Source organism: Salmo salar, chromosome 22, assembly GCF_965601325.2.
Source record: "Salmo salar chromosome 22, fSalSal1, whole genome shotgun sequence".
Taxonomy (NCBI): Eukaryota; Metazoa; Chordata; class Actinopteri; order Salmoniformes; family Salmonidae; genus Salmo; species Salmo salar.
In genome coordinates this window covers 7,738,207-7,761,514 of record NC_138312.1, presented here as the reverse complement: position 1 = coordinate 7,761,514, position 23,308 = coordinate 7,738,207, and the positions used below count along the sequence as shown (strand labels likewise).

Genomic DNA, 23,308 nt, shown 5'->3' with positions numbered 1-23,308 from the left:
ATTGCCATCAATAAAATGAAATTGTGTTCATTGTCCGTAGCTTATGTCTGCCCATACCATAACCCCACTGCCACCTTGAGGTACTCTGTTCACAACGTTGACATCAGCAAATCATGCAAATCAATTTATAACATTTTTTATGTGTTTTTCAGGATTTTTTGTTGTTGTTATTCTGTCTCTCACTGTTCAAATAAACCTACCATTAAAATTATAGACTGATCATTTCTTTGTCAGTGGGCAAACGTACAAAATCAGCAGGGGATCAAATACTTTTTTTCCCCTCACTGTAGACAGGTGTGTGCCTTTCCAAATGATATCCTATCAATTGAATTTACCACATGTGAACTCCAGTCAAGTTGTAGAAACATCTCAAAGATGATCAATGGAAACAGGATGCACTTCAGCTCAATTTTGAGTCTCATAGCATAGGATCTGAATACTTATGTAAATAAGGTTTTTCATTATTTTATTTTTGAATTTGCACACACAAGAACTGTTCTCGCTTTGTCATTATGGGGTATTTTGTGTAGATTGAGGAAAAATGTGTATTTAATCAATTTAAGAATGAGGCTGTAATGTAACAAAATGTCGATAAAGTCATGTGGTCTGAATACTTTCCGAAGGCTCTCTACTGGCCTGGTTACGCATACAACATATATACTGTAGTTGTTGGAACCATGCTGGAAGGGAGATATAAAAAAAAAACAGTGACAGTGTGGTTCAGAACAGGGTGTCGTCTGTCTGTCTGACTTATGTCACTTCTTATCTGTTTTTGATTGACAGGCATCACCCAGGAGATGATCAATGAGACCCGGGCGTCTGTAGAGAGGAGAATGATGGGCGATATCCAGGAGTTGCTGACTGAGGGAGAGGACGTCAACAACCACGACTCACAAGGAGCTACACTGGTGAGATGATATATACAACCAGCCTTCTGGAAGTATTGGATCCCTTGATAAAGATGAGCAAAAAAGACTAAAATAAATAATACAAACACCGAGCTATATTGTATGCACCATTTTTTTATATATTTTTTTACAATTATATTATTTCATACAAATACAATTGCTTAGAGAAAGAGATTTTGTTTAACAAGTAATACAAATTAAAATAAAAGACGGGTCCAAATGACAGCACGCTCCCCCTGCAAGGATAAGGATACTGAGCCTTTTTCTAAAATGTTTTATGAGATTGGAGAACACATTGGGAGGGATCTGGGGTTCAAGTCTGGCAACTCAGATGGCTATTGCAAGATGTTGATTTTTGTGGTCAATTAACCATTTCCTTGTGGATGTTGATGTCTGTTTGGGGTTATTGTCTTGCTGGAAGTTTCATCTGCCCATAGCACTGCCTGGAATTTGCTAAATGGCATTGGCACTTGAATTGGAACCGGTGCTATGGTCATATGACATGAAAATAGAGGTCTTTGGCCACGCAAACCAGCTACATGCTGTAAGATTGAGCCGGTCGGTCACATATAGCTCAGTATTTGTAGGTATTTTATACAGCCTTTTTTGGTCACACACAGGACCAGTCAAAAGTTTGGACACACTTACTCATTCAAGGGTTTTTCTTTATTTTGACTATTTTATACATTGTAGAATAATAGTGAAGACATCAAAACTACTAAATAACACATATGGAATCATGTAATAACCAAAAAAGTGTTAAACAAATCAAAATATATTTTCTATTTGAGATTCTTCAAAGTAGCCACCCTTTGCCTTGATGACAGCTTTGCACACTCTTGGCATTCTCTCAACAAGCTTCATGAGGTAGTCACCTGGAATGCAATTCAATTAACAGGTGTGCCTTGTTAAAAGTTAATTTGTGGAATTTCTTTCCTTCTTAATGGGGTTGATCCAATCAGTTGTGTTGTGATAAGGGTGGTATACAGAAGAGCCCTATTTGGTAGAAGACCAAGTCCATATTATGGCATGAAAAACTCAATCAAAGAGAAATGAGTCCATCATTACTTTAAGACATGAAGGTCAGTCATTCCGGAAAATTTCAAGAACTTTGTAAAATTTCTTCAAGTGCGGTATCAAACGCTATGATTTAACTGGCTCTCATGAGGACCGCCATAGGAAAGGAAGACCCAGAGTTACCTCTGCTGCAGAGGATAAGTTCATTAGAGATAACTGCACCTCAGATTGCAGCCCAAATAAATGCTTCACAGAGTTCAAGTAACAGACACATCTCAACATCAACTGTTCAGGGGAGACCGCGTGAATCAGGCCTTCATGGTCAAATTGCAATTTAAAAAAAAAAACACTACTAAAGGACACCAATAAGAAGAAGAGACTTGCTTGGGCCAAGAAACACGAGCAATGGAATTAGACCGGTGGAAATCTGTCCTTTGGTCTGATGAGTCCAAATTTGAGATTTTTGGCTCCAACCGCAGTGTCTTTGTGAGACGCAGAGTAGGTGAACGGATGATCTCCGAATGTGTGGTTCCCACCGTGAATTATGGAAGAGGAGGTGTTATGTGTGGGGGTGCTTTGCTGGTGACACTGTCAGTTAATTATTTAGAATTCAAGTCACACTTAACCAGCATGGCTACCACAGCGTTCTGCAGCAATAATCCATCCCATCAGGTTTGCGCTTAGTGGGACTATCATTTGTTTTTCAACAGGACAATGACCCAACACACCTCCAGGCTGTGCTATTTAACAAAGAAGGAGAGTGATGGAGTGCTGCATCAGATGACCTGGCCTCCACAATCACCCGACCTCAACCGAATTGAGATTGTTTGGGATGAGTTGGACTGCGGAGTAAAGGAAAAGCAGCCAACAAGTGCTCAGCATATGTGGGAACTGCTTCAAGACTGTTGAAAAAGCATTCCAGGTGAAGCTGGTTGAGAGAATGCCAAGAGTGTGCAAAGTTGTCATTAAGGCAAAGGGTGGCTATTTTGAAGAATCTGAGGAAGCACCCTGAGGAAGGCACAGTGATGCCGAATAATCTAAAATCTAAAATATATATAAAACACTTTTAAGTTACTACATGATTCCATATGTGTTATTTCATAGTTTTGATGTCTTCACTATTATTCTACAATGTATAAAATAGAAAAAATAAAGAAAAACCCTCGAATGAGTAGGGACTGGGGCTTTTACTTTTTGTGTACTTTGAACTGAATCCAAATGAGTAGCTGTGGCAATGAGAATGTAGTATAGGTAGTAAAGGAGCGTTTCATGTCAGTGCCTAGTCTACTGTGAGGATCACATGCTAGGTGTAATTAAGGTGTATCATATCAAAACACTGCATGAAAGGATTTGTCTCAATCGAAAATAAACACAATTGGATAAAAAATTGGGAAGGGGACATTAGAGGATACGATCCCAAAATGATGAGCCAAAGGTCATATACAGTAACCATAACATGGACTAGTATTTATGCATTTAGTTTACTGGGAAAGGTCAACCTTTCAAACGCATGCACACGCACACAGACACAGAGAGGGAGATGCACACACAGAGAGAGAGAGATGTACAGGCAGGCGAGAAAGGTCACGTGAGGACAAGGGATGATCCGTTTGGCTGACTGTCAAGCCAGCGGTAATCTTTAAAGTAGCTGTCTCGTGAAAATCTCACTTTTAAAAGTTCATATTCTGTTAACTCATACCCAAATGTTATTGACTCATACATTACTTGTATTTGTGGATAAAGTATAAATTGGAGAAAGAACACTTAAAAAAAAAAAATAACACCTCACTTGTATCTCAAACAGACCATTTAAAAAATGATTGCTATTTCTTCACACTTGTTTATTTAGCAGACAAGATTTGCTTTGGATTCTGTGGCATATTTTAATTTTATAGTATGAAGATCACAATTGAACATATTTTTTCCCCAAACCATTTCAAAGGAGGTGCGCACATGCGGTTAACAAAGAAACTGGTCCTCCTATATGTTTAATTTAGAGTTATTTATGCAACTTTAGTTGTGATACAAACGTTGGGCTATATGTTTTGATGTTTAATACATTCTAAGGCTGCGTGATGGGACTCTAATGATGATTTGAAAAAAGTTGCAAGCTGCACACACTTCATCACTCTCTCATTCACAATTTGACAAGCACTTGATAATATTCTCACCAGGCCTCGAATTTCACGGCAGCATCCCCCTTGTGTGGCCGTAATGCACCCTAAAAAATCCATACCTTTTGTGGCAGTTGTGCCCTTGGGCTGAATATAATAAGCTAATAGTAATTTCAATTTTCCAGCTGCCGTGCTCCGATGCACCTCTCTTTACGTCATCCAAAGAGATTAGTAGGCCAACAGCAAAATCACTAGCCCATGTCAATCTACCATCCCCCCATAGCACAAAACATTACCTATTCTATTGGTCAACTTGTCCTTCTGTGCAATAAATAAATATTCCAAACATATGCTACAAAAGTTGGGGGATGCGATAGATCCCAAATGAATACAACCACTCGCATCAAAAAAACTTTTAAAAGCAATGAGGCTGGTCATTTAGCTTAAAATGTTGATAAAGTATGAGGCAATTTCTTCACCTTATAAGCACAGCAATGCTTACTGCAGAAGGCTATACGCGCAAATGTTCCAAAATGTAATCAATGAGCTGGAAAACACTGTTCTCGAAAGTGACGGCAAATGCGATTATGCATGTAATGCTTTATTATAAAAGTGCATTTTTATGGAGAAAATGATCTCCCCCAACGTAGAAAATCCCACGCAGTTTATGTATGCCAGTTAAGCTCTACACCGGTTAGAAAGCAGATGAATGTGCTTAATTTTAAGAAGTTATTTATCACACTTTAGTTGTGATACAAACCTTATCAAAACATATAGGCCTATGGGCTAGGATACATGAGGTGTGCGACTATGATTTGAAAAGTCGCAACAAAAAAGATATGCGCTGTTTCATGCCTTAATGGACAAGCTGGGCATCATTCACAAGTGATAGGTTAATATTGTCACCAGACTATTCTTAATTTAATGTTGTCTTTACATATACTAAATAATACAGTGCATTAGGAAAGTATTCAGACCCCTTGAATTTTTCTACATTTTGTTACATTAAAGCCTCATTCTAAAATGGATTAAACGTTTTTTTCCCTCATCAATGGACACAATACCCCATAATGACAAAGTTAAAACTGTTTTTCATTTTATTTTAGCAAATGTATGAAAAAATGTTATTTGCATACGTATTCAGACCCTTTGCAATGAGACTTGAAATTGAGCTCAGGTGCATCCTGTTTCAATTGATCATCCTTGAGATGTTTCTACAACTTGACTGGATTCCACCTGTGGTAAATTTAATTGATTGGACATGATTTGAGGTCCCACAGTGCCTCGACACAATCCTGTCTACGGACAGTTCCTTTGACCTCATGGCTTGGTTCTTGCTCTGACATTATGTAGACAGGTGTGTGCCATTCCAAATCATGTCCAATCAATTGAATTTACCTCAGGTGGGCTCCAATCAAGTTGTAGAAACATCTGAAGGATGATCAATAAAAACAGGATGTACCTGAGTTCAAGAGTCTCATAGCAAAGGGTGTGAATACGTATGTATAAAATATTTATTTTTGTTCTTTTTGTGGAAAGGCACCTAAAAACTCTGACCATGAGAAACAAGATTCTCTGGTCTGATGAAACCAAGATTGAACTCTTTGGCCTGAATGCCAAACGTCACGTCTGGAGGAAACCTGGCACCATCCCTACGGTGAAGCATGGTGGTGGCAGCATCATGGTGTGGGGATGTTTTTCAGTGGCCGGGACTGGGAGACTAGTCAGGATCGAGGGAAAGATGAATGGAGCAAAGTACAGAGAGACTCTTGATGAAAACCTGTTCCAGGGATCTCAGGACCTCAAACTGGGGCGAAGGTTCACCTTCCAACAGGACAACGACCCTAAGCACACAGCCAAGAAAACGCAGGAGTGGCTTCGGGACAAGTCTCGGAATGTACTTATGTGGCCCAGCCAGATCCCGATCTAACATCTCTGGAGAGACCTGAAAATAGCTGTGCAGGGATGCTGCAATCCAACCTGACAGCGCTTGAGAGGATCTGCAGAGAAGAATGGGAGAAACTCCCCAAATACAGGTGTGCAAAGCTTGTAGCGTCATACCCAAGAAGACTCGAGGCTGTAATCGCTGCCAAAGGTGCTTCAACAAAGGGTCAGAATTAATGTAAATGTGATATTTCAGTTTTTTTTTTTAATATAAATTTGCAAAAATGTCAACCTGTTTTTGCTTTGTCATTATGGGGTATTATGTGTAGATTGATGAGAAAACGATTTAATCAATTTCAGATTAAGGCTGTAACGTAACAAAATGTGGAAAAAATTCTAGGGGTCTGAATACATTTCAAATGCAGTGTATATAGACAGGCATGTGCCTTTCCAAATCATGTCCATTCAATTGAATTTACCCCAGGTGGACTCCAATCAAGTTGTAGAAACATCTCAAGGATGATCAATGGAAACAGGATGGACCTGAGCTCAATTTTGAGTCTCATAGCAAAGGGTCTGAATACTTATGTAAATGAGGTATTTCAGTTTTTTATTTTTAATCCATTTGCAAACATTTCAAAACACCTGTTTTCACTTTGTCATTATAGGGTATTGTGTGTAGATTGAGGGGGGAAAAAATATTTAATCCATTTTAGAATAAGGCTGTAATGTAACAAAATGTGGAAAAAGTCAAAGGGTCTGAATACTTTTAGAATGCACCGTAAATAACGAATGGAGGAAGCTTTTACCGTGGTTCATTTTCATGCCAGCCAGGTAGGCTATACTCCTGTTGTAAAGCAAAGCAATGTGCTTAATATTCAGAAAGTTCATAAATAAATATAGTAGGCCTAGCCTATAGAAAACCATTTTTAATAGAGGCCATCAAAACTCTGTTTTCTCACGCAGTTGCATAGCCAGTAGAAATGTTATGCAACATCAGCTCATGGTTACTCATGAAGTGTTTGATTTAGATTTTAGATCACATTTGCATTGATGTCAGAGTGATTAGAGGGACAATAGAGTGCTGAGTACCAGGAAGTTATCAAGTTTGGTAGGTTACTAATGATCATCAGCAGCATCAGAGCTTAGAGAAGCCTAATTACCATAACAAAATGGTCATGTGGAATTTGCCTGCCGTCAAGACTTGTGAATGCTGGCGTGGCGGTAATACGGTCACCATAACAGCCCTACCAGAGTTAGCTTCCAACTTTGGTCCCAGTCTATCTATGGTTAATATATTTCTGAGAAAGGACAGAAAGAGTGACACAAAAGGATCCCAAGAGATTAGATACTGTATATCAAAATAGTAGGCAGGGAATCTTTTCAAATAAAAATATTTGTTGAAGTAGCGAACACTCGAAACTGACTATATTCCATCCGTCTCCTCTCCTGTAACCCCATGCAGCTCCACATTGCAGCAGCTAATGGCTACGTCCAGGGTGCAGAGCTGCTGCTGGAGGGAGGGGCCAGGATGGACCTGAGAGACACTGACGGATGGCAGCCGCTCCACGCTGCAGTCTGCTGGGGTCAGGTGAGGTGTAACACACACACACACACGGGAGCATGGACACACGAGGAGTGCACAGAAACATACACCGGCACACGTACACACGAGGACAGATGCAGACACACAGATGCATACAAATGAACACAAACACATATACACACACACACACACTCTGAACATGATTGCGGATAGCCATGTAAATACTCATAGATACTCGCCATTGTTCCAGATGCATGTAGCAGAGCTGTTGGTTTCTCACGGTGCCAGTCTCAATGCCAAGACCTACCTCGAGGAGACACCCATTGGTAAGTTGGCCCTATAGAGATCAAAACTTTAGAGAACCTTATGACCTCTCTGTGCTATCTCTGTGGTCTGCCCCGACCTGATGTTTATCGTGAGGAAGATGACGCAAAACTGCATAAGTGATCACTGTGCTAGGGTCTAAAACCCAATAGAAACCCACACGGCCACCCCAGAGCAGGAGTTGTGGATTGTTGCGTTTTGGTTTCTGTGTGAGCTCTAACTGCTGACCTTTCTGTGACCTGTAAGACCTGTGTGAGGACGAGGAGTTCCGTGCCATCCTGTTGGACCTGAAACACAAACACGATATTATCATGAAGTCTCAGCTCAAGCACAAGACCTCCCTGTGTAGGAGGACGTCCAGCGCAGGCAGCCGTGGGTACGTACTGACCTCGGCTGGACAGAGAGGAAACTGCACACTAGTTGTTTTTTTTTTCTCACTTTTTTCTTCTGCGGTAGTGCTGTTCAATGGCGAGCCACAACACAAGGGATGGGCTGCTTTTGTTACAGCCTAGCACTAACACATCATTTAACTAATAGCTGCGTTTTCTTATTAGCTGAATCGGGTGTGTTAGTGCTGGGAATCCCAGTTTACTAGCCTGGGATAAAACTAAAATGTGCCAGGACTAGGATAAAGAAACCATGACCACTGAACTAATTCCTGGACCCCTCTCCTCCTCTCTGTATAGGAAAGTGGTGCGGCGGGCCAGCCTGTCTGACAGACACAACCTTCGTGTGAAGGAATACGAGACGGAGGCCATTGTGTGGAGAGGTGGGAGGGAAGGAGGGAGGGAGGAGCAGGAGAAAGAGAAGGAGACAGACCAGGAGAACAGCCATCTGATCAATACGACTGTTACTATGGTTAGTATGGATGAATGTTTCTCCTATCTTACATCTATCACAAATGCAAATCATATTTGTGTGGGTAAACAAGACCATGTAGCTTATCATTTAACAAAGTAATGACCAGCCCCTAGTCTAGTTAGTCAACTAGCCATCTATTTTGTTTGTGGAGGAAATCATAGTGAAGGTTTGTTACAGTAATTGATAGCAGTAGTTGGTAACAGTATTGAGTAACAGTTAGTAACAGTTAGTAACAGTAATCTTAATGTCCTCTGTCTCCCAGGTGAAGCCAGTAGCGGAGAGGCCCAAGCTCCAGAAAATCCTTAAAGATCCTAGTGGCATCATCAAGCAAAATGGCATCATCTCCACGACGACGTCTACGCCCGCTCCCAGTCAGTCGCCGGCCACCAATGGTGAGGCTCCATCCCCTGACACGAAGAGTATGACGTCCATTCAGCTGCCCGAGGACTCTTCCTCCTTGCCCAGGGAGCGTGCTCAGACACTATCAGAACTGAAAAAGCAGAGGTCGGCCGCCAAGCTGCTCAACCACCCTCTCCTCAACGGTCACCTTGGAAACGGCTCACCAGAAACCGCCGAGCCCCAGAGCCCTGTGGACTCCCGCATGCCGCTGGTCTCCTCCAATGGCAGCGCAGTTTACTACACCCCGGCCAGCGGGGACCCACCCATCCTCAAACTGAAACAGCCAATAGATGATGAGGAACTAAAGGGGCACAGCTGCTGCTGTATCTCCTAGGGAGGGGTGGTGGTCACCCCAAGACACTGATTTAAGGTCAGGTTTACTATGTTCTCCTCCAATGCATTAAGGTTAGGGTTCGAGGAGGGTAAACTGATTGTAGATCTGTATCAAAGGGTAACTTCTTCCCGGATAGAGTGTACCAGAGCAGGATGGTCATGTGACTGAAGCAAGAAGAGATTGCACAGCGGGACACCAAAAGGCGGAGCCAAGGTCCAAGAATGCAATAGGAATGGAGCTGGTTCAGCCAGGTGATTGGTTACCTGCCCCTACTCCCTAATTTTCCTACCCACTGCTGTTTCAACTCCTGGCCACACCAGTATGGAGGATAGGATACCCTTAGAGAAATCGAGTTAAAGATGAATTGGGGAAGAGCCACACGGTGATAGCTTGTGGTCGATTAACAGGGCCGGTATGTGGTGAACACTGTTGATCTCCCTATGGAGTGGGTGGCTGAGATGGTCCATAGACCATAAGAGTATGGAGGATACCCTTACTCCGGAGAACGGGCATGCCACTGTGATAGATTGTGGTTGATGTAGAGGGTAAGGAAGTGGTACGAGATGGCCCTTATCCCCTATGAGGAGAGAACTCTGGTGCCCTATAAAGGGATGGATGGCTAGGCAGCGTGCTCTCCCATGTTAAGCCTATGTGGTGTCTTACAACTTTTGACTGAATCACTGTTTTCAAACCACATTCTTCCTTTATCCACTGTTTCTGAAAGTGTTTGAGGAAAAAAATACTCCAACATATCAGAATACTCTGTGTTATTACTGAAACAAAGAGGGATACTCTTTCTTAAGTATTTTTGTTCAAATGCTGACTATTTCAGAAAAGGGAAGGAATGGTTTATACCAGGGTGGCAGGTAGCCTAGCGGTTAGCACATTGGACCAGTAACTGAAAGGCTGCTGGTTTGAATCCCCGAGCCAACAAGGTGAAAAAAATCTGTCTGTGCCCTTGAGCAAAGCACTTAACCCTAATTGCTCCTGTAAGTTGCTCTAGATAAAAGCGTCTTCTAAATGACTAAAATGTAAATAACAAAGCAGAACAGTATTACAGTCAACGATCTATCTGCTCCTGTGAAGAAGGAGGATTGGAGCACTGCACTATAGACATTTGAAACAATGCAGCGTTAAACTCATCATCCGTCCAGATCCGAACTTGCATCGATAAAGGTGTTTGATATGCCCATGTCTTTTTGCTTATTTGTAGGTAATTTAAGCAAAAATAAATGTTTGAAAATACAGTGCATTAGGAAAGTATTCAGACCCCATGACTTTTTCCACATTTTGTTACTTTACAGACTTTTTATAAAATGTATTAAATAAATAAAATATCCTCAACAATCTACACACAATACCCCATAATGACAAAGTGAAAACAGTTTTTTTTTTTATGTATCCATTGATCATCCTTGAGATGTTTCTACAACTTGATTGGAGTCCACCTGTGGTAAATTCAATTGGACATGATTTGGAAAGGCACACACCTGTCTATAAGGTCCCACAGTTCACAGTGCACGTCAGAGCAAAAACCAAGCCATGAGGTCAAAGGAATTTTCCGTAGAGCTCCGAGACAGGATTGTGTTGAGGCACAGATCTGGAGAAGGGTACCAACAAATGTCTGCAGCATTGAAAGTCCCCAAGAACACAGTGGCCTCCATCACTCTTAAATTGAAGCAGTTTGGAACCACCAAGACTCTTCCTAGAGCTGGCCGCTCAGCCAAACTGAGCAATCGGGGGAGAAGGGCCTTGATCAGAAAGGTGACCAAGAACCCAATGGTCACTCTGACAGAGCTCCGGGGTTCTTCCCTGGAGATGGGAGAACCTTCCAGAAGGGCAACTATCTCTGCAGCACTCCACCAATCAGGCCTTTATGGTAGAGTGGCCAGACGAAAGCCACTCCTCAGTAAAAGGCACATGACAGCCCACTTGGAGTTTGCCAAAAGTGATTTAACTCTTTGGCCGGAATGCCAATCGTTATGTCTGGAGGAAACCTGGATGTTTTTCAGCGACAGGGACTGGGAGACTAGTCAGGATCGAGGGAAAGATGAACGGAGCAAAGTACAGTGAGATCCTGAATGAAAACCTGCACCAGAGCGGACCTCAGACTGGGACAAAGGTTCACCTTGTAACAGGACAATGATCCTGCGCACACAGCCAAGATAACGCTGGAGTGGCTTCGGGACAAGTCTCAAATGACCTTGAGTGGCCCAGCCAGAGCCTGGACGTGAACCCGATCGTACATCTCTGGACAGACCTGAAAATAACTGTGCAGCGACGCTCCCCATCCAACGTGACAGAGCTTGAGAGGTTCGACAGAGAAGAATGGGAGAAATTCCCCAAATACAGGTGTGCCAAGCTTGTAGCGTCATATCCAAGAAGACTCGAGGCTGTAATCACTGACGAAGGTGCTTCAACAAAGTACTGGGTGTAGGGTCTGAATACTTATGTAAATGTAATATTTAAGTTTTTTTCTTAGCAATAAATTTGCCCCAAAAAATGTAAATAAAAATGTTTTTGCTTTGTCATTATGGGGTATTGTGTGTAGATTGATGAAGGAAAAACACTATTTAATTTGTTTAAGAATAAGGCTGTAACGTAACAGAATGTGGAAAAGGTAAAGGGGTCTGAATACTTTCCAAATGCACTGTATGTACCGTTTCCAGCTTTTTATTTATGAAGAATAATTTTATGTATAAAGGATATGGTTTGCAAATTCCTACAGCGTATTTATTTTCTTTATATATCTATGGAGAGTGAATGCAATAGGATGAGCTATTAGTACGGTATATCTTCCTTTCCTGTGAAGCACTGATCCTAGATCTGTTTGATGTCTTGCCAGCATCATTGCTGCCATTGACATGGAGTAGACAAAACAGTACAAACAGATCTGAAACCAGGCTAGAAGCACTGCACCTTCTAGAATGGAAATGTTCCTTTGGAGTTGACAAGACAAGGTTATTGTCCAGTCATCTGTAGCCTATGTATAGTATGGTCCCAGATCTATGTGTGTGCTGTATTGCCAACTCAATAAAATAGGATTTGGCAGGAAAGAGCACAAACAGGTCTGAGTCTAGGCATATTCCACCCAGGCTCAGTTAAAGTGCTTGAAAACTAAGAGACTTGGCAAAGTATAACACTTGCTTATTACCATTACATGTATATTAACTCAGACAATGTATGGTATCTGACATGATGTAGCCCACTGTATTATTTTGTAGAATGTGTGTCTGTTCCAAGTTCCAACACTGGAAGCACCTACCTACTTAACAATGCAAAGTAGGAAGTAGTTAACGAGGCTGGTTCATCTGTGTTATTGTCCTTTAACCTGTGGATACATACAGTATAAAGTAGTAGTAGACAATTGTCTGCTATCCTCAGATTTGTAGTAGTACTGTAGTAATACTACAGTGTAGTAGCAGTAGTAGTACCAGCTACTCCCCCCCGATTGTGCACCTATGGGTGCCAAGTAGTCTTCCAAAGGAGAGAGGACCTGGACTGGGGGTGGGGACCAGGGAAGGCGGCCCACCTGTGTCAGTGTTGTCCTCTTATCTCCTGTACCCACCGCCATCCCAACTGCCCAGTCCTGCCTGTGTATAGTGTCAAATAGGGTAAACATTTCCCAGAAATGCATAATAATTTGTCAATGTTGTTATTGTTGTGACATTGTACTCCAGTCATTCATATAGAGACAAAGATAACACAAGTTAGTAACACTTTACATTAAGTTGCTCTTATAACTATGTAGTTACAGGTATAGAGCCCTACAGTGGAGGTGTCATAATACCCATAAAACCTAGCGGTCAAACGGGGAAATGGTTCCAATCGTTTTTCCACCATTCATATTTTTCCCATAGGGAATTTTAGAAACATTTAAAATAACGGCTGTGTTTTTGGCTTACCATTTTGATAACTCTCGGACAAGGAGAATTTTGTCAATATATTAGGCTCTATTTACTTTCAAATTCTAAAATGCTAATTAGTGTCAAAGTAGACATAATGCAAGACTACAAATTCCTGTATGTCATCTCTAGCTGACATCTTTTTAAAATGTTTTATTTATTGAACCTTTACTTAACTAGGCAAGTCAGTTAAGAACAAATTCTACAATGATGGCCTAGGGAACAGTGCCTTGTTCAGGGGCGAAACGAAAGATTTTTACCTTGTCAGCTCAGGCATTCGATCTAGCGACCTTTCGGTTACTGGCCCAACGCTCTAACCACTAGGCTACCTGCCGTCCCTGCCGCTACCTTTGCTAACAGGTGTTGTGTCAATTTAAAACTTTCAGTTTAAATAAATGTAGCCAGTTTATTCATTACTAAATTTAGCTAACATTAGATAGTTAATCCAGAGATTCTTACCTTTGCCTTGATTCAGCAGTCTCGTCCAGATCATCATGGCATTTGTAGTTCTTTATGATAGCCACATTAGCAGCTAATTAAAATTTTATTGGGGCGGGGGTAAATACAGGCAAATATATTGATAAAGTCACCTTGTCCTAGAGATATTTACACTGTTATCAAAATGTCACGCTAAGGTAGGCCTACACAAAACACAGCCCTTATTTAAAAATGTTCTAAAATCCCCTATGGGAAAAATGAATGGTGGAAAAATTATTGGAACCAATTCCTTGTTTGACTGTTAGGTTTTATGGGTATTATGACGCCTACTGTGGTACTCTATAAGGCAACTTAAAGTGTTCAGGGCTCTAAAGTGCCATCAATTTGGTCGCATGTGCAACAAAATATGTTGACGTTTTCATTTGGGAGCACCAGTGCGAGAGAAAATATATATTTTATATTTTTTAATAATAATTTGTTGTAATGATGAGGCTTCGCTGTACCTGTTGTTTCCCGAGCGCAGATTCATTAGTGTCATGCACCATTATTACAGCTAAGACTACTTGTTTCTAGACCCATATTACCGACGCAACGTTTTTTTTCTTCCTGTCGAGGTTTGGGGGGGAGCGCATTTTACATTCATAAATGTAAAATCATGTCACACGCCATTAACCATTTTTTGTTCATGTTTATTACCTCATTAGCGAGCTAACAACCTGTTAACTTTACCAGTATATCCAAACATTTGGTGGCACAGAAAGGAAAGGGGATTGCTCCTTTCATGATCATAGCAATGAATGAATGACAGATCTGTTGCATGTTGTCGTCGCGATCTTTTGACGCTCTTAAAGAGACCGTGTATCATTTTCAATGTAATGCATCTCAATAGGAAAATAGTGCTTTTACATAATGAAAAACCTAATATTCCACAAATGACTTTATCAACATTTCACCTTTTTTATAATTAACAAATGTATGTACAAGGCTTCAGAAGTAGAACTAAGCAGGAGAGCCTAGTGGTTAGAGCGTTGGACAAGTAACCGAAAGGGTGCAAGATAGAATCCCCGAGCTGACAAGGTAAAAATCTGTCGTTCTGCTCCTGATCAAGGCAGTTAACCCACTGTTCCTAGGCCATAATTGAAAATAAGAATTGGTTCTTAACTGACTTGCCTAGTTAAATAAAGGTAAAATATAAAAAAGTATAATTCATATAGGCTATGCAATATCTCAATTGGAGCTCCTACAATTTGTTGTGCTCATAACCTTTTAAAGTTGGGAGCACCAGTGCTACCAATGAAAAATGTTAATTTAGAGCCCTGGTTGTGTTACCAAAAATATGAACTAAACTCAGCAAAAAAAATAAACGTCCTCTCACTGTCAACTGCGTTTATTTTCAGCAAACTTAACGTGTAAATATTTGTATGAACCTAACAAGATTCAACAACTGAGACATAAACTGAACAATTTCCACAGACATGTGACTAACAGAAATGGAATAATGTGTCCCTGAACAAAGGGGGGGTCAAAATCAAAAGTAACAGTCAGTATCTGGTGTGGCCACCAGCTGCATTAAGTACTGCAGTGCATCTCCTCCTCATGGACTGCACCAGATTTGCCAGTTCTTGCTGTGAGATGTTACCCCACTCTTCCACCAAGGAAACTGTAAGTTCCCGGACATTTCTGGGGGGAATGGCCCGAGCCCTCACCCTCCGATCCAACAGGTCCCAGACGTGCTCAATGGGATTGAGATCCGGGCTCTTCGCTGGCCATGGCCGAACACTGACATTCCTGTCTTGCAGGAAATCGCACACAGAACGAGCAGTATGGCTGGTGGCATTGTCATGCTGGAGGGTCATGTCAGGATGAGCCTGCAGGAAGGGTACTACATGAGGGAGGAGGATGTCTTCCCTGTAACGCACAGCGTTGAGATTGCCTGCAATGACAACAAGCTCAGTCCGATGATGCTGTGACACACCGCCCCAGACCATGACCACCCTCCACCTCCAAATTGATCCTGCTCCAGAGTACAGGCCTCGGTGTAATGCTCATTCCTTCGACGATAAACACAAATCCGACCATCACCCCTGGTGAGACAAAACCGCGACTTGTCAGTGAAGAGCACTTTTTGCCAGTCCTGTCTGGTCCAGCGACGGTGGGTTTGTGCCCATAGGTGACGTTGTTGCCTGTGATGTCTGGTGAGGACCTGCCATACAACAGGCCTACAAGCCCTCAGTCCAGCCTATTGCGGACAGTCTGAGCATTGACGGAGGAATTGTGCATTCCTGTGTAACTCGGGCAGTTGTTGTTGCCATCCTGTACCTGTCCCGCAGGTGTGATGTTCAGATGTACCGATCCTGTGCAGGTGCAGCACGTGGTCTGCCACTGCGAGGACGATCGGCGTCTCACAGTACGGACATTGCAATTTATTGCCCTGGCCACATCTGCAGTCCTCATGCCTCCTTGCAGCATGCCTGAGGCATGTTCATGCAGATGAGCAGGGACCCTGGGCATCTTTCTTTTGGTGTTTTTCAGAGTCAGGCCTAGGTTTTCATAACTGTGACTTTAATTGCCTACAATCTGTAAGCTGTTAGTGTCTTAACGACCGTTCCACAGGTGCATGTTCATTAATTGTTTATGGTTCATTGAACAAGCATGGGAGACAGTGTTTAAACCATTTACAATGAAGATCTGTGAAGTTATTTGGATTTTTACAAATTATCTTTGAAAGACAGAGTCCTGAAAAAGGGACGCTTCTTTTTTTGCTGAGTTTGTCAGCATGCCAGGCAGAGGGTTGTTTTCATAGTGTCCATTGTATTTATGTGTAAGTAGGAATTCCCAGGGGTCCAAATGTTTATCTGTATTATCTGACCACTAATATGACCCAAATTTACAGTGACAGATCCATCTTTCGACTGTTTTTTCCTATTGTTGTGGCCAGTGCTTGTGTATCAAACAGTCTGTCAGATGTGCAAACTGAAAATGAAAATGGTTGATCAGCGTTTATTTTATAAAGACGTGTTGTTAATAAGAAGAAGAAACTATTAAAACTACTGATTTTGTAATTACTGGAAAATACTGATGGTTGTATTAACATTTTGAATAAATTGTGTATTTTGCGCATTTCATTGTCTTCAATGTATATGAGAAGCCATTCCTGTTGCATTGTGAAAAAAAAAATGTTCACAGACAAATTGTAGCTGTCCTCTACCCTCCTCTATGGTAGCCTTGTGTGGCTGTGCAGAGAGAGAGACGAGCAATGCGATAACAGCCCTCTGCCCTCAGTTAAGCAGCTGTCAGGCGCTTGGTGTTAGCGGAGGCTCTCCGCTCCTCTCAGAAGAAATACGCTTTCACTGGCTGTACTGTGGGGTTACTGGAGTCACACTCCTACAGGCTGTATGCTAGCATCAGTCACAGCCATAACTCTTGGCATGGCGAAAGAGAGTTTAGAGGAGTGAACGAATCCATCCACAGTGCCCTATTTTCCGTGGTTACTTCATAGAAAGTATTACATTATTACATACACTGGACAAAAATATAAATGCAACAATTTCAAAGATTTCACAGAGTTACAGTTCATATAAGGAAATCAGAACATTTAAATGCATTCATTAGGCCCTAATCTATGGATTTAGCATGACTGGGAATACAGATATGCATCTGTTGGTCACAGATACCTTAATAAAAGGTAGGGCCGTGGATCAGAAAACCAGTCAGTATCTGATGTGACCACCATTTGCCTCATGCAGTGTGACACATCTCCTTCGCATTGAGTAGATCAGGCTGTTGATTGTGGCCTGTGGAATGGTGTCCCACTCCTCTTCAATGGCTGTGCGAAGTTGCTGGATATAAGCAGGAACCGGAACACGCTGTCGTACATGTTGATCCAGAGCATCCCAAACATGCTCAATGGGTTACATGTCTAGTGAGTATGCAGGCCATGGAAGAACGGGGACGTTTTCAGCTTCCAGGAATTGTGTACAGATCCTTGCTACATGGGGCCGTGAATTATCATGCTGAAACATGGGGTGATGGAGGCGGATGAATGGCACAACAAGGGCCTCAGGATCTTGTCATGGTATCTCTGGGCATCCAAATTGCCATCGATAAAATGCAATTGTGTTCATTGACATAAGCTTATGCCTGCCCATACCATAACCTCACCACCACCATAGGGCACTCTGTTCACAACGTTGACATCAGTAAACCGCTCGCCCCCACAATGCCATACACACTCTGCCATCTGCCCGGTACAGTCAAAACCAGAATATTTTATTTCAGCTCATGAAACATGGGGACCAACACTTTTTACGTTAATACCAACATGTTGCGTTTTAATATTTTTGTTCTGTATAGTTATGATGTTAGTCTGTGCCTGTGTTCCTAATGTTTCTGCACTTCTAGTTAAGTAACACATAGTCTGTGGTAATACGGTATTTTAATTCTCAATCTCAAAGCAATCTGTTAAGGAGAGGGAATGGGAGACTTTAAGTGCATGTTACCCTGCTAACATGGGTTACCGTATGTGGCATAATGGTGCTCCATACACAATCGATGCTCCATACACAATCCTGGGAACAGGGCAGCGAGAGGCCCTGACCCCAGTAGGCCACTGTAACCTGAATTAGCAGGGTGGAACTCTCAATGGAATAGAACTCTTAGAACTCTGAATTAGAATTTTTTAAAAGTGGAACTAATTGAAATTATATGAGAGAAACTCTGTGTCCTGGCACTGTTCCTCCACCTCCTTATCCAGAGAGGAATAGAGAGGACTGGGGTCATTGCCAGCTGGCCCAGTCTGAATGTAACCAGCTCAGCCGAAAGGACAACACAGCCACAATGAGAATAACAGGCCAAAGAGATGAGGTTATGGCAGAGCCGGTATCATGTGATTTAGCTCCATTGTCCCTCTGCTCTGTCTATAAGGCAGCAAGTGTCCCCATTTCCATCTGTGTCTGCAGCATGGTGCCCCTCAGTCAAAGAAGAAGGACTACATTCATGAGACACAATGGGCGAGAAAGATCACGTGTAAGGTCTGTTAACATGGCTCTATTAGCTTTTGTTAAATTCAACCTTTATTTAACCAGGTTAGTCTCATTTGAGAGAACCTGGATATTGTGTTAGTATGTGCATTCAACTCTCATAGCTAGCCACTCAACACATCGCTTCAAGATTATGAATATTCTGCCGTAGGCCTACTACCCTTTTGACGTCAGCAGTTGTCACAGTTATTTTACAGTACAGTTTACATGTGTCTGCCATATTCTACAGGGCATAAAATAATATATTTATATAGAGGATCAAACTGAAAGCAACCAAATATAGTGTATTTCATACAATTTTTCAAAATGTGTGTAAAAAATCTGGCGGTCTGGTTACAAATAACTACTTTTTATGCCTGCCTGCAGTATAGCAATAAAGGAGTGTTATCAATAAACTGTTTGAAGAATCCAATTTCATGATGCACTGTTAAAGTCGGAAGTTTACATATACCTTAGCCAGGTACATTTACACTCAGTTTTTCACAATTCCTGACATTTAATCCTAGTAAAAATTCCCTGTCTTAGGTCAAGATCACCACTTTATTTTAAGAATGTGAAATGTCATAATAATAGTAGAGTGCATGATTTATTTCAGCTTTTAATTATTTCATCACATTCCCAGTGGGTCAGAAGTTTACATACACTCAATTAGTATTTGGTAGCATCGCCTTCAAATTGTTTAACTTGGGTCAAACGTTTCGGGTAACCTTCCACAAGCTTCCCACAATAAGTTGGGTGAATTTTGGCCCATTCCTCCTGACAGAGCTAGTGTAACTGAGTCAGGTTTGTAGGCCTCCTTGCTCGCACAGGCTTTTTCATATCTGCCCACACATGTTCAATAGGCTTGAGGTCAGGGCTTTGTGATGGCCACTCCAATACCTTGACTTTGTTGTCCTTAAGCCATTTTGCCACAACTTTGGAAGTATGCTTGGAGTCACTGTCCATTTGGAAGACCCATTTGCGACCAAGCTTTAACTTCCTGACTTACATATATTTTGTGAAGTGCACCAGTCCCTCCTGCAGCAAAGCACCTCCACAACATGATGCTGCCACCCCCGTGCTTCACGGTCGGGATGGTGTTCTTCGGCTTGCAAGCATCCCCCTTTTTCCTCCAAACATAACGATGGTCATTATAACCAAACAGTTCTATTTTTGTTTCATCAGACCAGAGGACATTTCTCCAAAAAGTACGATCTTTGTCCCCATGTGCAGTTGCAAACTGTAGTTTGACTTTTTTTTATGGCGGTTTTGGAGCAGTAGCTTCTTCCTTGCTGAGCGGCCTTTCAGGTTATGTCGATATAGGGCTTGTTTTACTGTGGATATAGATACCTTTTTTACCTGTTTCCTCCAGCATCTTCACAAGGTCCTTTGCTGTTGTTCTGGGATTGATTTGCACTTTTCGCACCAAAGTACGTTCATCTGTATGAGACAGAACGTGTCTCCTTCCTGAGCGGTATGATGGCTGCGTGGTCCCATGGTGTTTATACTTGTATACTATTGTTTGTACAGATGAACGTGGCACCTTCAGGCATTTGGAATTTGCTCCCAAGGATGAACCAGACTTGTGGAGGTCTACAATTTTATTTCTGAGGTCTTGGCTGATTTCTTTTGATTTTCCCATGATGTCAAGCAAAGAGGCACTGAGTTTGAAGGTAGGCCTTGAAATACATCCACAGGTACACCTCCAATTGACTCAAATGTCAATTAGCCTATCAGAAGCTTCTAATGCCATGACATCATTTTCTGGAATTTTCCAAGCTGTTGAAAGGCACAGTCAACTCAGTGTATGTAAACTTCTGACCCACTGCAATTGTGATACAGTGAATTATAAGTGAAATAATCTGTCTACAAACAATTGTTGGAAAAATTACTTGTCATGCACAAAGTAGATGTTCTAACCGACTTGCCAAAACTATAGTTTGTGGTTGAAAATGAGTTTTAATGACTGCAACCTAAGTGTATGTAAACTTTTGACTTCAACTGTACATGTTTCTAAAGATCAGAGGCGGCGTATCTGTTTTAGCTACAGTCATGAGAGCTGTCATGGCAGTTCAGACACGGGTTGAGTCCGAAATGGCACCCTATTCCCTACATAGTGCGTTACTTTTGACCAGGGCCCAGACATTGACCGTATAATAAAACGCAGGGCGACAGGGTGAGATTTGAGCTGTAAGGATATTTTCTGCTTAGATGGACACACTGCTTTAACTGCCTGCAAAGAGCTTAGCAGTTAACCCTGGCCTGCCTGCCACAAAACACAGGAAGGGAGCTGCATGGGACTGCTATGGAGAAGCTGGTTTTGCACTACCAAAACAACACAGCAACAGCAGCAGGATACCCGCAGTGCTGAGGGATTGACATTAATCCATGACATGGCATATTTGGTGACTTTCACTAGCACATCAGACGGATAGGTGTCAATGGAGCGAATGGAATGGGGAAATATTGTCGACTCGTGTCACACTGTAGCAATCTACTGTATCTATGACCCGATTTTCTGGTTTCTCACCTGAGCCGCATGTATCAAACAAGAAACAGCAATGTGTTTGCTCTCTATCTTCTGCTGTATGTAGAGTAGACATTTACAATCATTGACATTATGTGACACATGGCAGCCAGACTACATCTTGCTGTGCAGCAACAATAGCCTTGATGATGGAGAACAAACACGCATCTCGATGAGCTACCAGTCAGTCCCAGTAACTCAGTCGTTCTTTGAGTGCGTTTATGAGTGCAGAGTCAGCATGTTGCGGTCGTGGAGACTGACTGGCTGTGGCCTCTCACTTATTAGCCAACAACATCCTATTTCCACACTACAACATCGAACTGTTATGGCATCTCTAAAAAATGAGATATTCAATATTAGAACTTAATTTAAGTCTACTATAAAAGCTGAGTTCATGAAATGTTCATTTGAAAACACATAAAGAATACACTGAGTATACCGAACATTAGGAACACCTTCCTAATTAGGAACCCCTTTTGCCCTCAGAACACCCTCAATTAGTCGGGGCATGGACTCTACAAGGTGTCGAAAGGGTTCCACAGGGATGCTGGCCCATGTTGACTCCAGTTATTTCAAGTTGGCTGGATGTCCTTTGGGTGGTGGACCATTCTTTATAAACATGGGAAACTGTTGAGCGTGAAAATCCCCGTGGCATTGTAGTTCTTGACACAAACCGGTCATCCTGGCACCTAATACAGTTCCATACTCCGTTCAAAGGCACCTACATTGTTTGTCTTACCCATTCGCTCTCTGAATGGCACACATACACAATCCATGTCTCAATGCTTAAAAATCGTTCTTTAACCTGTCTCCTCCCCTTCATCTACACTGATTGAAGTGGATTTAATAAGTGACATCAACAAGGGGTTATAGCTTTCACCCTGGATTTACCTGTTTTGTATACTCAGTGTATATTTTAATTAAGGTGAAATTAAATGCATAGATAGAAGGCTCCACTTTTACAGACACCAATGAACCACCTGTCATGTTGATGGTAGTGGTAAGGTAGTAAGGAGGGTAGAGAGTACTGTTGCAGCCCCAGCAGTAGTTTGTTTTGAATGGCTGGTTGCGAGCTCTCACACTAACTGTGTGTTAATTCCAGCGAAAGTTACTACACCGGTCACACGTCAGCGAAGAAGAGAAAGGCACATGGTGAGTTTTGAAATCAGCTATAGAAATAATTCAAATCATTGTCTGCTACAGAAGCTAACTAGGTGAGGAGCAAAGTTGTGTTTCAGACCTGTTTGTCATGTGGTTTAACCATTTCCTGAGAGAGACAGTGTTCTATTGCACATACACAAACTTCCACCCACTATGTAACACAGAAATTCAACTACACTGACAAACACACCCACAGACAGCAAATACACACAGTAAACCCATGGGCAGCAAAAGCAGTTGATCAGGCACGCCTTCAGTTATCAAACGCAGTCTGAATGTGGATAACCTTATCTGTACCCAGACACAATGGGGCAAATTAATATCTGAAAAAGAGTTGGGTATACAGCCCCACATTTACATGATGATAGTGTGAAACATCACATGACATCCCACTGGGCACAGACATCATTTCAACATCTAGTTTTCGTTGACATTTGGTTGAGTTGTCAACTAACGTGAATTAAAAATGAAATCAACCAAAAATGTCATTGGACTTAAGTTAAAAGTTGGGTAAAAAAAAAATGAAATTCCCTTACTTTGACTTTTTGAAATCCAATCAGTTTTCCACATTGATTCAACGTCATCACTTTGTTTCCACGTCATTTCAACATAAAAATACAATGTTGATTCAACCAGTTTTTGCCCAGTGGGACAATTATAGACTAACTTTATGAATGCAATAATAATCTAAAATAAAAAAGTCTCATGGAATAGAGAACAATAATAATGGGGTCTTTTTGTAGGCACTAAGAACGACTCACTCCGCCATGGCTCGTTTGACAAAGCCTATGGGGAAATTTGTTTTTTTTGTAAGGTTTTGGATAAATGCCGAAAATAAGGTCTCCTAAGCCTGTGTTAACCTGAGACCTTAT

The 23,308-nt window shown here is 41.7% G+C and overlaps 1 protein-coding gene across 3 annotated transcripts in view; it reads left to right on the top strand.

Moving 5' to 3' along the window:
* The window catches only part of ppp1r16b (protein phosphatase 1 regulatory subunit 16B), a 113,498-nt gene extending 96,648 nt beyond the window's left edge, over positions 1 to 16,850 (top strand). For 2 of the 3 annotated variants that reach the window (XM_014165825.3, XM_014165824.3), the window contains exons 6-11: positions 784 to 908; positions 7,389 to 7,514; positions 7,720 to 7,795; positions 8,040 to 8,169; positions 8,480 to 8,651; positions 8,917 to 16,850. In XM_014165825.3, coding sequence (XP_014021300.1) covers positions 784 to 908; positions 7,389 to 7,514; positions 7,720 to 7,795; positions 8,040 to 8,169; positions 8,480 to 8,651; positions 8,917 to 9,387 — 1,100 coding nt within the window. In that variant the 3' untranslated portion in view covers positions 9,388 to 16,850. 3 annotated transcript variants of the gene reach the window in all.
* The last annotated feature ends 6,458 nt before the right edge of the window (positions 16,851 to 23,308 follow it).